The 18,100-nt window shown below is 37.4% G+C and overlaps 1 protein-coding gene across 2 annotated transcripts in view; it reads left to right on the top strand.

Annotated features, from left to right (window-relative positions):
* Positions 1-16,871, top strand: part of LOC121313641 (cyclic AMP-responsive element-binding protein 5-like) — a 117,443-nt gene extending 100,572 nt beyond the window's left edge. For both annotated transcript variants that reach the window (XM_041246379.1, XM_041246380.1), the window contains exons 8-11: positions 10,369-10,701; positions 12,208-12,435; positions 13,257-13,365; positions 14,723-16,871. In XM_041246379.1, the coding sequence (XP_041102313.1) occupies positions 10,369-10,701; positions 12,208-12,435; positions 13,257-13,365; positions 14,723-14,889 (837 nt within the window). In that variant the 3' untranslated portion in view covers positions 14,890-16,871. The remainder of the gene's footprint in view (positions 1-10,368; positions 10,702-12,207; positions 12,436-13,256; positions 13,366-14,722) is intronic.
* The last annotated feature ends 1,229 nt before the right edge of the window (positions 16,872-18,100 follow it).

An 18,100-nucleotide genomic window follows, 5' to 3' on the forward strand; every position in this document is an offset into this window, starting at 1 on the left:
CATTTTTTTTTTTTGTTAAATTGTCTTGAATGGTGGTATTAGTATCATTGTCATTACATACTAAAGTAATATTCCTCCAAGGGTTTAAACTGGCATTTATTTTAATTTTCCTGTCACTCCCTCAATTAATTATGAGCGTCGTGGTAAAAGTAAAATTATCAGTTTGAAAGATCTTGTAAAGACTAGGCTGGATACAGAACAATTTTACAAACATTTAATTTAACAAAGTCCTAATGAAATAAGAGTGCCAAAAGGGTTAAAAAAAAAAAGAAATAAAAAAGAAAAAAATAAGCATTTGGAATACTTATCGAACATTAAAATTTATTTTAATATGGAATTGAAGATTTTTTTTTGGAGGGAAGAATTGACTGTAAGCTGTGGTCTTGGCCTGTTAATTGTAAAATAATGTTAACATCTTTATATAGATGTATTTATTCTGGCCGTGTTAATGACCCTAAAACATGTACTGCATGTAACTTTATTTTACAGTTCTGCAAGAAACGCATTAGCTAGAAATCAAGTTGAAGCTTATAATTATCTGGGTTTGTCTCGGCTGTGAAACATTCTAATAAGAGCTTCTTGTTTGGGGAAAAAAAAGCATAGAGAAAAAGTAAAAAAAAACAAAACAAACACCGCCACTACTTCCCCCACCCTAGAAAATGAACACTATATAGTAATTGCTTTAACCCAAACTTTAAAAATTGCCCAAAACCTGTAAACCACTAGGTAGTAAATTATATAGGCTCTCATGGTTAAGTACTGGCTCAGCACTGTGCAAAGTATCAGACTTGTTTAAATCAGAGGAGTTGAAAATACTTATTAATGTGAACTAAATACAGCTTTTGTAAGCAATTTTCCACAACATCTGTATGAATGGTAGCATTGTCAGAGGATGAGGTCACTGCAGAAAGACAGTGAGGTAAGAGCACAGCTGAATCGACAGGCTTCACTGCAACCTGCTGACACAGATGAGTTTTAAAGAAGCACAAACCCTTTTCTAGGATGAGGATTGAAATGACTTATTGACATGTCATCCGAGTGTGGTGCTTATGTTTGTCATGAGTGTCAGTCTGACCTGAGGATAACCTGATTGTAAAACCGACAGGTATTGTAACATGTTTTGTTTCTTTTCATTTATATATCACAGTGGAGAAGGGTTTGATAATCCTGAGAAGAGGATGGTGGTGTATTAAGTAGACGCTATAAGTTCATGATTGTTTAATATTGCTTTTGTCTAGAAGACCTGAACTACACAAGTTAATAAGTGCTGAGTTGGATTTCAGTGCTTATAGAGAACACACACAGTCAAACGAATAGATAACTAAAAAGCACAGAGAGCAATTTGTCTTTACTGAAACAGAATTTAGCAGGTAAATGGTTAATTTAATTTAAATAGCAAAATCAATGCTCTAAAAAGTAGTGGTTTCGAACTGTACATTGAAACTGCATCTTAGGAGCTGGGCTGGAGAAAAAAACAATTTGTAAATGCTACAAGTCTTGTTGGCATTTACAGTGACCGTAATGCATATAACCGAGACCCAGATTTCCGGTGGCGATTTGCTTTCAGTTCTGGCCATCGCCCTTTGGCTTGGGCCTGCTGATGTGTGCTTTGTGACAGGGCCTGGTTGTCTGAGCGCAGTCAGTGTGAATTCAGCCAATCAATGTGACTTAATTATGGATGTCAAATGGCAGAAGCAGTAAATATCGCTCAACAGGAAAGCTGGACTGGTTTTGTTTCATTTTGTTTCATTTCAAGAAAGCATTTAAAGGCAATGAAATTGATAAATTAATTAGACCTATAAACAGTGCAATACTGAGGAGAAATGTAAAAGAATGCATACGTGTATGTGGTGCATTTATTACAGTTGGTAACATAAAGGAATCCTCCCTATTTGTAAACTATTTATTTTGTATCTATTGATTAGGAAGAACTAAGAATAGCGCAACACTCGCTCATTGAATTAAAACAAAAACTTTATTCTTCTGCATTCAAAATAAAAACATCTTGACGTTTCGGCCGTACATGCGACCTTCACCAGAGACAAAAGACTTTGATCACAGTGAAGTTAAATACACAGAAAAAAGGGACAATACACACAGATCACACCAGATACACAATTAAATTAACAATCAACATGCTGAGATAATTGGTAAAGTTCAGTCACCTGTATAATAGACTTAACTCAGGGACAAAGAAGTTAGAAATAATCTCAATTCATACAAAGTGCCCAGTTTACATTTAGGCTATACAAATAGGCAATAATAACCCAACACCGTAAGTCAAACAAGACAGTCACCACATAATTCTTCAATTAATTTAGAAACCCTACAGAGTACATTGGAATGCGACCTATTACAAGAAGAAGAAAAAGTAATTAGATAAACACATTGTAATCCTTTTCCAGATTAAGGACCTTTGGTGTTAAGGTGTCGAAAAAGTGAATCCCAAATAGGGTTCTTCATAACCATTTATTACTGTTTGTGCACTCTTGGATATGTCAGCTGCATATTTAAACTTTGACTGATTCTTGTGACTTAATTAAATATGCCAAGTGCTGGAGCAGTAATGAATGATGATTAACACACAGGATAATAATCAAATTAATTCAGAGGATATAAAGTATTCCTTTAAGACTGTGATATATTTAATGTTGCCAGACATGGTAGCCTAGCTGTAAACCAAAGTTATCTTTAAACATAGAGACCTTCAAATTTAGTACATGACAGAATCCTATAAATAATTAGAGCCTCTTTTTCAGTGCCATGAGAAAACAGAATACAGGTGTTAAGTTGATTTGCCTTTTTTGTCTCTCTGTCTGTGTCTTGCCAAGCCCTCAGTGTATCTCTGTCCCCAACTGTCTTTCTCTCTGCCCTTCTATGTACTTCATCTCTGGAGAGTAGGGAAAGCACAATTCCACCAGCAATAAAAGTGCATTGGAAACTGTTTGGTATAAGACCATACTGTGCTGACTGTGTATGCGCATGTACTGCATAATGCTCTTGGAATATCAAATAGGCTTTCAAAAAGTTGATTTAATCTCCCCATACAGTCTGAGCTTGTATTTACAGGCTAGTGTTTCCAACTTCTCCAATGCTACTGTCCTGGGATACTTGTTCTTCCAGACCTGCATCCTGTATATGTTTTATGTCTGGTCTACAGACATACAAAAAAAAAGGTCACCTGGTAAATAATATTTTAGGTACAGAACAAACAAACAAACAGAGGAGGCCACAGATATACAGGGGGACATTCCAAGCACTCTGACACAGCATGACTCACTTGGGCAACGTCCGTGGTGCATGGCAGGGAACTTTAAGTTTAGAAAACTGATTCGTAAATCACATGCCAGCTAACCTGGTCAGTTCAGACTCCGAGTTTCCAAAGGACAGGGAGTACTTATAGACATTCTTTAGCAGTTATTGGACACATCAGATGAGTGTCAGAACCTGGTAATATGTGGAGGAACCCGTCAATCTGTCCATATATGTCAGTCTGTCACATTGTTACATGTGCTTTGGATGTAAGTCATAGTGAGTTTTATATATTTGATACTGGTCATTCCATGGCAGGTTTGTATTTTAATAGCAAACATCTTTAGAACGCCTCCACAGGTGTATTTCACAAGAGTAAAAGTAACCTGAAGTGAAAACACCATATGTGCATTGCTTTAAAAAAAAAAAAAAAAAAAAACAGGTTTCCAAATCATCCAATGTAACACAAATGAGAACAGTAAAGTAAGTCTTCTAGTACCTGCTCCTTTTTACCCTGTTTAACACCATGCAAGATAAAGCAACTAAATGTAAGTTACAGTATTGCCCTTTGGATGATGTAAAACCGAGGTCCTGTTGTAAGTGACTCTGCAGCAGCAGTTGTGATGAATAGTTCATAGTTCTGCATATCGCTTTGGATAAAAGTGTCTGCTAAATGAATAATAATAATAATAATAATAATAATAATAATAATAATAATAATAATAATAATAATATATTTATGATTAGCCTGCATGAATTCCACCCTCAAACTCTGTACAGCTTCTCATGGTGGAGCACTCCTTGTGAGCACCTGCGGCTATAGAGAGTGATCAGTTGAGGAGCCGTCAGTTTGAGAGAAAGTTCCTTTGCCTGACAGCCTTGACTTTTAATCCTTTGCTTTTCAGTTCCTTTTGTGCTTTTGCAGACTGCTGATTATGTGAGTAGTTAGTAAAGGTTACACGTTGATTAGGAGGTCACACGCCAGACAATGTCTTGTATAAGTACATTTGGGACTGGCTGGCAGGTTAATTTTACGTTTTAAGTAATCACCCAGGGACATAAGTTAGTTGCTGTTTAACCAGAGTTCATTTTAGCAGGGAGCCTGGTGCCATGGGAATGATGGAAGTCCAAATAAATCCAGCTTGCAGTATACTGTGTATTGCACTCCAATATCAGACCTATAGCATCAATAGAAAATAGAAAAATAAACAAAGGGGTTACCTGTATCAGGAGAGATCTGTCACTAATTCTGCACACTGGTGTCTTTAAAAATGCCGCAACGAATACATCCCATCATAATCTGTACAAAAAGTGCTGCACGGTAGATAGAGTATTCGCACACTGCTTTTCCTCGATAAATAATATAATGTGGCAAAAATAGTGAGGTTTAAGATCACATGTATGTAAAACACTGTAAAAAATATTTTCTTAAACACCTTAAAAATAGTTATTTTTCAAAGAGAACTGTGTAGTTGGATCTAGCAGTTTAAGAGTTCTATGGGGGTGCTGTGGGACCCCCTTGGCTTAACATGGTGAACATGACACAAACGTTGTATAGTTCTCATTGTTCCTACCACAATTAGTAAATGTTAAAAACGCCTTTCTTTTTTCATGTTAATGAATGTGCTGTGGCTAGGCCATAATTAGTTAGTCACATTATTTTGTCACTGTTATGTTGGTATGCAGTGTGCTGTGTTACAAGGGCCCTTTATGAAAAGAAAACTGCACAAAATATTGTTCTGTTACAAAACCCATCCATTACATTGACACTGTGCGCAAGGCTGCCAAGGGCATGAGCAAACGATTTGGAGCCGTGCACTTTTCTTGCTTTTTTTGTGTGGGAAATCTGGTATAAGTTCACACAGTGGTACCAGATAGGCTAAACAATAATACATGGACTGTGAAGCAGTCAAGAATGACTGTCAGTCTGTAACTGAGGGTGCAGAGAGGGAGTAGCCATGGTACTAGCCAGTTTATATATATATATATATATATATATATATATATTATATATATATATATATATATATTATATATATATCTATATATTTATATATATTTTATTTATTTATATACATACACACTTAAACTCTGTGTCTCTCCACCCCACACACAGCTTGTCTGCCTTTAAATTCCCTTAAGAAATCATTTGAATTGCTTCAGCTCCTGGGAGGGAAGAGTTGAGCTGATGCTTATTACAGCTTTTAAATACAAAACGGAAATATAACAAAGTGAGCTGATATTGGGACGGTAGGTGCGGGGCACACTCTGTGAGGGGGAAAAAAGTCGTTCGAGTGCCTGATCGAGTAAATTAATTAATCTCTTAAAAGTGTGGGCATGTAATTAGCCTGTGGAGCAGATGGGATGACCAGGCCTTGGGGAGAGAACAGGGAGAAATATTGCCAGGGAAGAAAAGTACAAGGTTAATTTATTTGTTAATTATAAGCTCAATTTACACACACACACACACGTGCAAAGTGACTTTAGTGCAAATTAAGAATGTCTGTTCTTTGCACTGTAAAACTTCTCAATTAGGGACTTCAACACTAATTTGTTCATGGAGCTCCAAACAGTATAACTTTTTTCCATTGTATTTGTAAGAAAAGGTTGTCTGTACCAGTGGGGGAAAAACAGAGCTGAGTCTTTAAGCCCTGGGGGCAAAAAGAGGCCCATTGTGGTTGCCAGAGCTGGGAATGCAAAGGTTAAATTCCTGGAGAAAAGGCACACCATTAAGACATTGTACAGTCAAGTTGAAACTAGTTGACATGAATTGAAAAGTGCCTGTATGTTGCAGACATACAGGACCTGCAGCCCAGTAAAAGGTAATAGATTGAGGGAGAATGTTTCAGAATATCCCGAAAAGGTAATGCATGATATCAAGACTGCACTATTTTACTCTTTGAACACCTATATTTAAAATAATCTTCTATAATACTACAGTAATATACAAGTCCAGGTAAGCTTACTTATCAAAGTAAAAGCTGAACTGATGAGATGTAAAACCCAGGTCCTATTGTAAGTGACTCTGCAGCAGCAGCTGCTGTTGATGCATAGTTCACCTCCAAGTCTCTGTAAGTCGCTTTGGACAAAAGCGTCTGCTAAATAACTAAATAATAATAATAATAATAATAATAATAATAATAATAATAATAATAATAATAATAATACATGTATTATGTTACCACTTAACACAAAACCACCTCTTCATCCAGAACTAATATCCATATATATTAATGCCACATGCTGCATAGTATTATAATATCTGATATGAGTTAACATGAGGGGTGGTTCAGGGATAGAAGGTTATTTTACTACCTCAGCTCTTACAGTTGACAACAGTAAAGTAAGATCATGTATGCATGCTTGTTGTTGTAGAAATATGTATTATAAATAGCAATACATTACTCCAGCCCCCTTCTCTCTATTAAGAGAGTGCCTTCAGCTGCAGTCAGTGCATAATGATTGCCTTTCACTTTGAGCAGGCACTGCCTTAATAGAGGTTTGATGAGGGGGTGAGAGGTCAGTGCAGTAAGGAGAGTTCAGTAAATTGCTGTGCCCTTGTTACTGTCCTGCTTCCTTGTAGGTCCTCACATTCTGCAGTGTCATTTTCTCACATCTGTGCCGTCATGTCCTTTGACATATACAAAGCTACTTTGGCTGTTTATGAAAAGCAGTTCCTTCATTAAAATGCCATGACTCAAGAGGATATTTAAAACAAAACCCTATTAGTAATTACAGAGCTTTACTGTTGATTGTTTTACTCTGAAAACAAGGCTAGCTTGTCCATCTGTTTAGGCCCCATTTCAGCTGCACAACTAATTTCCTAGGATGCTTTAGATAAGTTCCACCTGATTTAACATGTGGGAACCAGACAGTGGGTTCAAAAGTCATCATTTACATGATTGGGAAGAACTAAAGGAAACAATTAATGCTGATTAATACTGACATGTTAACTTGAAAAAGTAATGCACGATTCTAGCATCGTACACATATAAATTAACCTTTTGCTTGCTTAAAGAAGAAAAAAATCAGATTTGTGAACAGCAGTGTGAAAATGTATAAATATTTAGTAGTAAAGTTTGAGTTTGTGGTTGAGGCATGTGTGATTAAAAATAATACATTTAAAAGGGATACTTTATATCACCTACATTTTACTAATATTTGTTGTCTTAATACTCTATTACAGTATACAGTTATAGTCAGAAGTTTACATACCCCAATGGAAAGGTTAACCTCTCTAGAAATTGCTCAAAAACAAATTACAAGAAAAATCTTATGTAGCAAAAGTTACAAGAAATAGATGTATACAATTTATTTATTTCATAGATTTTTTTTTTTACAAAACTCAAAAAATTCTAATTAAAAGGTATTCATACCCTGATAAGAAAAAATTACACTTAGTCTGTTTGGTTGAATTAAATATAGTTTTGCTTTGAGAAAACTGTCCTTGAGTGTTTCTAAATAATGCTCTGAGTTTAATCATCATTATGAGTTTGTTTTATCCTCTGACCTTGTTGAAAGCTTCAAAAGGTTTTAAATGAAAAGTGGTTAAAGTTTTGTGAACAGGGCAGCTTAGTATTTTGAGTATGTGCTTTCAGCATTTGAGATGGTAGGTGGAGGTCTGATGACCTTTGTGACACACTCTAATAGAATAGCTTTACTGCTTCATACTGACTTTGATTTGTTAAACCTAAAAGTTTAATTGTTAGAAGACTTTCAAAGCCTGCAGTAAACTCTCAGGGTACTATATGTTAAATGTAATATGCTGTAGTGTGGATATAATACTCCAGAAAATAGTAAATGGATATAAAACAAGACTAAAGCCATTAGTATGTACACTGTTAGTTGACAATACCCCCAGTGCTTCCCTTAGAGGTGGGCTATCATGGTCCTGGATGACCATTACAATAGGTACCTTACTGTATCTTTACATAACCCCTCTTAGTTTGTGGTGTATGGGGTGGGGTGAGTCCTGCTTTGTTTTGTTTTTCCCTCATGGTAGGCCAGCTGCAATAGGACTGGGGTTGGCACAGGTTGGTCTGTGACCACACATTGTAGCTTCGACTGATAAATAAGCAGACTAATTGAATTTATAAACAGATATCTCTTCACTGCCAGCTGGACTGCTATCAAAATGTGTGATAAATGACCGCCCTCCAGGCTAGACCTCAAGCTTGCGCAAAGTATCTGAGCACCAGCCGTCCCCTTTCCTTAGCACTCGCTCCATCCCCCAACATACTGGCAAAGCGCCAGTGCAACCAAACCTGAGGCAGGCTTGTTTTACTGTGCTGATAATGTTATTAAGTTACTAAACTGTGGTTGATGTTAAAATTCCATGCTTTTCTGTGGGAAAGAGAGATTGTCTGCTCTGATTCTGGGGCTGGGTACTGCTGAGTATGTGCTTAAAGCATTTGAGATGCCTTGTGGAGGTGTGATTACCTTTGTGACGCACTCTAATAGAATAGCTTTACTGCTTCATACTGACTTTGATTTGTTAAACCTAAAAGTTTAATCGTAGAAGACTTTCAAAGCCTGCAGTAAACTCTCAGGGTACTATGTGTTAAATGTAATATGCTGTAGTGCGGATATAATACTCCAGTAAAGTACTTTGTTTGCAATTAACCTAAAGGCACAATCTGGTTATGGATTTCATAAGGTTACCATAAAAATAAATAAGTAATGCATCTGCCAGGCACATTAGGTAAATGATAAGCACTGTGGGTTATGTGACTTTTCAAAAGGCTGTATTTTATAACTGGCAGATCTAAATCATTCATGAATGATAGGAGGGGACATCTGTAATGTGAAGTAAAGTGCACGCTACCACAGCATAGCATCGTTTAACAAGACTCCAGGGCAGGGTGATTGTACCACTGCACTGGGAGAGAGGATGAGGTAGATAGCTGGTCTGTGACCAGGCTTGTGAGCCAGGGCAGCTGGCCGCTACTCCCATAGGGGATACTGAATGTGGAGCTTGTTAAATATATGGACCCCTTGGAAATGGCTTGCCTTGACTGAAACCAGCTGTGTGTGTCAGGCCTCTCGCTCTCACTGTGCTCATCTGCTGTCGAAACAAATGAATATACAAAAGAGAACTATGGAAAAAAAAAAAAACAGTTTATTCTGCATTAAGATGGATGTCTTGAAAATGTCATTAGCTTACAGCGTATGTGTGTGTGTGTATATATATATATATATATATATATATATATATATATATATATATATATATATATATATATATATATATATATATAAAATAAATATAGTGTCTTTATAGTATCAAGCATAGAAGCGGCGGCCAATGACTTTAGGTTTGATTTTTAAAAATTAAACCATAAAGAAATTTACCAAGGGGTTTGTGTTGCTTTCTCTGGTGTTCGTAGGCAGTACGACGTCTGGCGTGCATGTTGAGGAATTTCCCACGGACGAAGGGTGCCTGTCTGAACCTCATATTGAGCTACAGTATAACCCAGCTGTAAGCTGCTTTTTCTTAAGCACAGTCATATACCCCACCTTCTTGATCATTTATAGGCATTCTCTGTTTCATTTATTTATTTAAAACTATTGTGCCAAGACGTTAACCATCGAGATATTCCCCCCTCCCCCATTTTTTCCCGTAGGCCGCGTGCCTTCAACCACCCAGGAAATGCGGTAATAATTGTCTTGCCGCACTGCCCTGTACACAACTCTTCCTGTGTTAGTGTTAACAAAATTAATTCAAACTGTCCAGACATCTATTCTTTGCCAGATTCCAACCTCTCTAATATTATAGTTTCTAGTGCAGCATAGGGTGGCATAAAGAAGGTAAGAAGGGCTTGAGGACTTGGGCACAGGTTTCACAGTGGATTATCCAGGCTGTAAATCTACTCTTCAGCTTGTTTTAAACCCATTCATGAGAGGAGTTGTTAAACTGCTTTGCTGATTTATTTATTAATTTATTTATTTATTTTAACAGGGACCCTGGTGCACTGGTCTTCCAACAGAGTCCAGTCTAATATGGAAAAAAGCTCTTTGGAAAGATCTCCAGTGGCAATTCTGGGCAGTGATATATTAATTGGTAATGACAGCATATTACTAATAACATATGTTGTTGTGTTTTCTTTACCCTTTCAGAGGCTGAAGGCAGCCCTGTCACATCACCCGGCAACCATGCCCAATGGAAACATGAACTCAATGGGTCACATGATGGAAATGATGTCAGCTCGACAGGAGCAGGCCGCTCACCACCACATGCACTCCCACCCTCACCAGCACCCGTCTCTGCAGCCTCTTCACCATGCCTACCAGCAGCACCACCACCATGCCCACCCACCACCCCAACACCAGCACCAGCACCAGCACCAGCAGCAGCAGCAGCAGCAGCAGAGCCACCCGCACCACCACTCACACCCGCCACCACACCTGCACCACCACCAGACCTCCCCGCACCAGCAAATCCAGTCCCAGGTACTCGCCACCAGATAGGACGGTCTTATTCCACAGGGCTGCCCATGAGTGTAGGGCAACAAGCTTATATGATTTCTCTTTTCTAGTTTTACTAGCACGTGAAGGAGCACTTTAATTAAATCCTTTATGGTTGCTATATTTGTTTTTCTTTTTGAAATTAAATGTTTAAAAGTTCATCAAATGTACTAACCTGATATGATAGGTAAACAGAGTTTTGTTATCTTCATATTCAATGTAATTTAGATGTAAGTATTAGAGCAGCTGTCATTATCAGAATCAATCCCCTAAGTAAATTTGCATAGATCTAGAAGCATTGTACTGTACATTATTATTTTGGCACACTGACCTCCTTTTGAATTACTATATAGCACTTACCACCTGCAATCACATTGAATTGTATTGCATGTAATTCAACTTAATTTTGATTGCAATATTTTAAATGATTGGAATGCCCTCAAATCCTACGGCTCCCGGAGTTTTCAGAGATAAAGACAGTGTTCAAGAATGCCTGAAGAGATGGTGATCAGAGAGAAATGCAGCCTTGCTCATTTGGGGTTTGCTAGGGTGTACAGCATGTGGTGCTCTTAGTCTTTTTGACGATATAAATGACTTTCATTTTTGCAAAAAGGGTTCAGGATCTCATCTTGGTTTTAGTTCCCCAACTGTAGTTTTTGGGTATTGAGTATTTTAATGCTTGTATTTTAAAGTTTGTATTTTAATGTTAGCATTTTAAAACTTCGTTTTTGGTATTCTAGCATGATACAACTTTTAAAAAACATTGATGGAGTGTAACTAAGACACCATTATATATTAAGAGGCTATTAACATAGCAGTGCATCATTCCTATGTAAAAAAAAATCCAAAAAAACTCCTATATGTCAAAATGTTATTTATTTAGCATGCCTGTAGTCACAGTACTTTTATGATGACAAAAGAAGCTAGATTGAAGACAGAGATGACAAACTGTGAATTAAACATAGTGGAGCCCGTGTAGGTTGAACTCTTTCCATTTATTAGTAAAACTATGGAACACATGTAGACTGTTTGTTTTTTTGAGGGTGTTGCAATTGCGTCATGCTTTGTTTTATTTTCTTTCTGAGTCTTTCAGGTGGTAACTGGCACTTAATGTTTTGGACTCCTGCTTTTCTTGACTTAGTGCCAAAATGTCTGTGGATTGGGGGTTGGGTGGGGTAGGGGGGTGAAGGGGAATTAATTTTCTCTCTCTCTCTCTCTCTCTCTCTCTCTCTCTCTCTCTCTCTCTCTCTCTCTAATAGTTTAAATGCTTTATTGTTATGACAAGCTTAATAAACATTGCCAAAGATACACTGCATTAACACAGAAGAACAAACATGAAATAAACAATTGTATTTGTGAGCCAGGCTCATCTACTATGTGTCTCTGGCCCTGTGGGAGGACTCTGCAAACTCTGCAGCTATTACTGCTCCTCTCTCTCCCTCTTTAGCGTCATCACTGAATGAACTAATAACTGCATTTGATGTGTGATAGGTGTCTCCCGCGGCCCAACAGATTCAGGCAAGCCAGACATTACAGTCGCCTCAACCCACTGGAGGACGGAGGAGGAGGGTAGTGGATGAAGACCCAGACGAAAGACGACGCAAATTTCTAGAAAGGAACCGAGCCGCCGCCACGCGTTGCAGACAGAAGAGGAAAGTGTGGGTGATTTCACTGGAAAAAAAAGCAGAAGAATTAACTCAGACAAACATGCAGCTTCAGGTATGGAGGTGTACATTGTGCCACTTTACTAAATCAATGTGTTGACACAGGTGAGCTAATTCAGAGGGTCTGTTGCTTTCCACATAATGAACAGTTTCAACAAATTCTCCCTCTCTCTGAGGCTGATTCTGGCTTGATCTATTTCAGACATTATAAAGGTTGTAGGCCCATTATAATGCCTGCTTCCAAAACTTAAATATAGGCTTCTTGGTAAGTTCTATCAATAAACATAAGGGGCAGTGGTGCAATCGGCACCCTGATTTAATATTTGATTATCGTATAGGCATTTATCAACGATAAACATTTTATTTTTCAAAATAAAGAACGAACATTATTTTTTTAACAGCCACCAATTCCTTTGTTTTGTACAAGGATTGCACCAGGGAAAACATCAGTAGGAGAGATTTCATCTTGAAGTTAACCACAGCGCTTCAGCAGAAACATTTAGATTAGAAAACTGCAAAGCAGCAGGCTGCTACAGCTCAACCTGGATTCAGTGCTGCACCGACTGACACACACAAGACAAAACACATGTTACTTTAGTTTTGAATTAAAAAATCATTTAGTTTTTACAGTTTTGTATGTACATATACCTGTTTAAATGCCCAGAAAGTAAATTCCCCTCTTTGTACAGTACCATAATAGATTGTTAACAACCAAAAAGAAGGATGCATTGTTGTCAGGGCTACTCATTGAGCCAAATAATAGTACAACACTTCCAGAAAGGGTTTAAACAGAAAGGTTTAGGCAGTTTCTCTCCTCAGTTCTGTAGGTGTACGGTTCTGCTGTCTGTTAAAAGTTTTTGAACTTGTCTTTTTCAGAATGAAGTCACAATGTTGAAGACTGAGGTGACACAGCTGAAGCAACTTCTGCTGACGCATAAAGACTGTCCAATCACTGCCATGCAGAAGGAGTCACAAGGCTACCTAAGTGAGTAGTAGTAGTCGTAGTAGTTGTGAACTGCAAATAATCATTTCCATTTTGCCAACAAGAAGGCCTACTGTACCTGCCAAACCTTTACAGACAGTGTTGCTTGGGTTTTGGAAGACTGAGACTTTTTTTTTATAGACTCAATAACCAGCATCACCAACAACAATCCTATCAGCAACCAGCTGCAACTTTATGACCCAACTCTTTTTATACTGCTTCCTCCCTTTCAGACTCAAAGCCATCTGGGAACTGTAGTTCATAATTCATTGTTTACGAGCAAGGTTGACATTGAGCAGTACAGGCCCCACAGCACTGTGTTTCTATAAACCCTGATTAAAGAATGGCTATCTAAACTATGAATGATTTTGCGTTTAAATACTAAATTCATAAGAATGTATCCGGCCTTGCATTCTTTATGCATGGTGCTTTTTTAATCTAGAAGAAAACCCCTACCCTCCAACCCAACTTTTTGCCACTAAGACATCTCTGCGCCCTCTTCATCCTCCTTGACTGGATCAATGGCCAGGGTGCTCCCGCACATAACATTCTGCAGAGACATGCTTTGTAACATGGACTGCTACCGATTGGTCGAGGATTCATCCCACAGCAGGAGAGCAAAGTGAAAATTCCACCATTCTCTGCAGGTGAGGTGACATGAACACTGCAGCACTTTGACCTCCCCCAAACTCATTTGGATTGGCTGTTTCTGAACTCGTCGTTCAGTGACAGATGTGCCGCTGGTTTAATAGATAGATAATGGAACTGTTTTACTCTAGACATACAGTTAAGCTAGAGGCACCAACAAAACTAAAGATTTTTTTATACATAATGTCTACTGAAGTTTGCATGAGTTATGTTGCAGTTACCTCACCATGATTTCTGATGGGGGAAAATCAGCATGGATGGGAGGGAGTATGTAGGTTTCATTGTAATATCCTATCCAAAATGTACAGCCCTATTAACTTGTGGTAAACTAAGTCAACCATTGATCGCTTTGAAAATCTCTAAACTAAGCATTGCAAACCATGTTATTAGTAATATGCACCTCAAAGTTGATCAATCTAGGTTTTTAATTTCTATCATAAAAAAAAAAAACATAACAATTCTAAACTATAAAAACAAAAAACCTCCAAACTACTTACAAGCCACTAAATAAAACTTCTGTTTTATTTTGATATTTCTTAAAACATTGTGCAAATGAGGATTTTGAATAAAATGTTTGAGAATCAAGCCCAAATGCTGTCACCGGTTTGTTTTTATAGAGTTTTAACACAGTGCAGATTTTGTTTAGACTGTTTGACACCTGGTTGTTTTAGTTCCAGGCAGACTGGATTAATTTGGTTTTTGTCATCCCCAGGTCCAGAGAGCAGTCCGCCAGGAAGCCCAGCCCCAGTGTGCTCCCAGCAGCAAGTCATTCAGCACAACACCATCACAACCTCCACTGCTGCCATCAGCGAAGCTGTGGGCAACTCTGCGCTAAACCAGCTAGCCAACCACAGAACAGACATGAACCCGATTCTTTAAAAAACTCCTGGCAAGCCATAAACTGCTTTCAAAAAGCAAGGATGGCAAAAATGCCATCACTTCATTCAGGACTTTTTTTTTTTTTTTTTTTTTTTTAAAAAAAAAAAAAACAAACAAAAAAACTCTGAAGCCTGGAATCAAACTTCTTAATAGATTTATATGTGTTTTTTTATAGTTTAATTCAAGTTGGTGTTTTGTTTTCTACTTATAGTTACAAGGGAAATATGCAATTAATACGTATATGATATTAATCTGCGAAATGCTTTGTCTTCCTCTTGATTTTCTTGTACAGATCTAAGGATTTTAAAAGGAATATTGTAGTAATATTTGCAGCCAGTTATCAGCTTCGATTCGAACATGGCATCCTGTTTTACTGCAAGCTATTGGGTCAGTGTTAAACATTGCAACACTTTACCAGCATTTTGGTTGTATCCAGAAAGTGTATTTTTCTGTATAGGTTTGCATATTTGTATTGAGTGGGCTTCCTTTGGTGTTAAACTTCATTGGATCATTTAATTTGGTGATAGTTGAGATTTCAGATCATGCTTGTACATTTTACACATTCTGCTGCTGATATTATTGTCTATTGGAGAGTTGGAGCGGTTATTGGTCATGCTTGTTACAATGTTTAAAGTGATACGTTTGTCTGACCTCATAGTTCACACGTAGTTTCACTACTACTGTAGGTGCTGTGTTAGATCGGTTCATATTTTCAGCAGCACATCAAAGCTATGGTGGATGTCTCTTTCACAACTTCTCATGCTTTATTATTTGAAGAAATGTTTTTTTTCATCACTGTGGTAACAGGAAATACTCAGTCATATTTTCAATTTTTCTCATCACTAAAAAGGGATTTTAACTTCTAACTTCTAATCTATGCGTTTTAGATGTTCTTAATTTTTTTTTTTTTTTACTGCTATACCTTTAAATGTAAAATATTGCATGTCCTGTGCTTACCATTAGAGATATGGCATTTTATTGATATAATGTGGTTCAGGGAGGGGTTTGGAATATGTGGAAGAGGTCATAGAATCATCCAGTTAATTATTGAATCTTAAAATATAGCCATAGAAATGTATTTTTAAATTGTCAGTCTGTTTCCTTAGTATTACTCCGATTTGTATGGCATGGGGGTTTAAGTTCTAGATTACATTACAAGTAGAAAGGAAAGTTCCAGAGCTCAGATAAGCTTATTGCTAGTTTAATGTCCCTTAATGTGGAGCTCGTGATCATCTCTCAGAAGCTGTGAGTTTTAGTTATGCAGATGTCTGGATGAGACATACAAAGTGCAGCCAGGGAACAAGAGCACAAACCAGTTCTGTACCTATACAGATTGTATTGTCTAACTGCTGTCTACAACCACGGTGCCTGCAAGCCTACTTTGTGCTATGCTGTAGTGTTTGCTGTCATCCTCATAGACCACACAGTTATATACAGCAGCAAACAATTCTCTACATACAACACAGCCATTTACTCAGATCATGGAAACTTTTTTTGAAGCTTTATGAAAAAAGCAATTTTGTTTTAAGATATGTTTTGTATTATAGAAAATAAACCAAACATATTAATATTGAAACAAATAATAATATTAAGGACCAACTATGCAAAGCATGTTACTGCTTAAACATTGTTTCAAAGACCTCTGCACAGCTAACCACAATGGATTTCCTGTTTGTTGCATTTCAATCATTCGTCTTTGTTGTGTGCCCCCAGGTTATATCTGTGTGTGAGCATAGGAAGGCATGTTTTCCGGGGGTATTAGCTGCAGTAGGTGCCCTGTCAGTACTAATTCATTCTTACAGTGCATCCGGCGTGAGGTCTAATCTTTAGTGCGCCTTTGCTAAAGCTGAACAACAACGAGGGTTTTTATTAATATTGCAGCCAGTCAGCTTGTATGGTACAGAAGCCAAATATTCAATAGCTGTCAGTAAGCTCTGTAACATTATGTATTACCAGGACCAAAAACATATAAATAGATGTCATGTATTTATTGTTTTGAAGTTTAAAAGTAATGTAATGCTACAAATAATAATAATAATAATAATAATAATAATAATAATAATAATAATAATAATAATAATTCACATTCCAAAGGAAAACGGGGTTGTGTCTGACATTTACAGATCAAACTAGATTTAACAACAGTACATTGAAATAGAGTTCAAAATGTGTTTGTGGATGGGTTCAGTCTCCTGTGGGTGAAAGTTTTAAAGCAATGTTCAGTGTGTTCTCAGAAGGGCTGCATCAAATAGGAAAGCAGCCTTAGAACAAACTGTCAGGATGTCCGTGGTTGTGTCTGTCCTGTTTTATAGATGTGTTTCATTTGGGTTCTTGTTGGGGCCAGTTCCTTATCATGCTCAAACACAAATGACAAGATAAAGATGTTACAAACACAGCCCTGCCTCTTTATCTGGATAGTTTTAAGGAGACATTGGGGTTTCTCACTGACTTCCTCATTCCTTGATGTTTTCAATATTTGGTGCCTTTCCTGGCAAGCACTATTGTGTTGCTGATATTCGCCTGCAGTTGCAGTTTACAACAGTGTTTCTCCACAGTTTTATATCAGTGTTTGAGTCTTTTTTTATGAGATTCAATCTGTAATACAGACTCAACAGCTATTTGCTGTAAGCAGGGAGCTTCTTACAGAGAAGCATTTTATAATGAGACATAATGAATGCTGGTTCACCTCATTGTTAAACTCTAATGCGTTCTGTTTAGACTTCTGCAGTTCATGTTGTTCACAAGGCAAAAGCTATTTTGCATCTGAAAGTGGCAAACCTTTTTGTTTGCTGATAACTTACAAAGAAACTTAACTGGAATGCAGTAACATATCAAATGTAGCTAAGTCTAACACATCTAAATTTTCTTTTATATTGTATCTGTTTCAACATCCAAAGAGATTATTTCTTTTAATTCGGTAAACCTGCACTAAGTAACACCAAATTAAAATGCAGATGCACGTTTGTAAAGATATATAATGGTTTACTGGTACTCCTACTAGATGTGCTCTGCTAGTAAAACACTAAGATACAAAAATGTTTTCTCAGATATCTGGTTCTGCCTACTAGTTTGCATTATTTTGGAAGCGCTCTCTGTGGGTACATGTTATTTAATATTTTCAGTAAGATGTTCTTTTCAATAGGTGGCGTCTCCTCTCTCTCTCTCTCTCTCTCTCTCTCTCTCTCTCTCTCTCTCTCTCTCTCTCTCTCTC

The sequence above is a fragment of the Polyodon spathula genome, chromosome 3, assembly GCF_017654505.1.
Source record: "Polyodon spathula isolate WHYD16114869_AA chromosome 3, ASM1765450v1, whole genome shotgun sequence".
NCBI lineage: Eukaryota > Metazoa > Chordata > Actinopteri > Acipenseriformes > Polyodontidae > Polyodon > Polyodon spathula.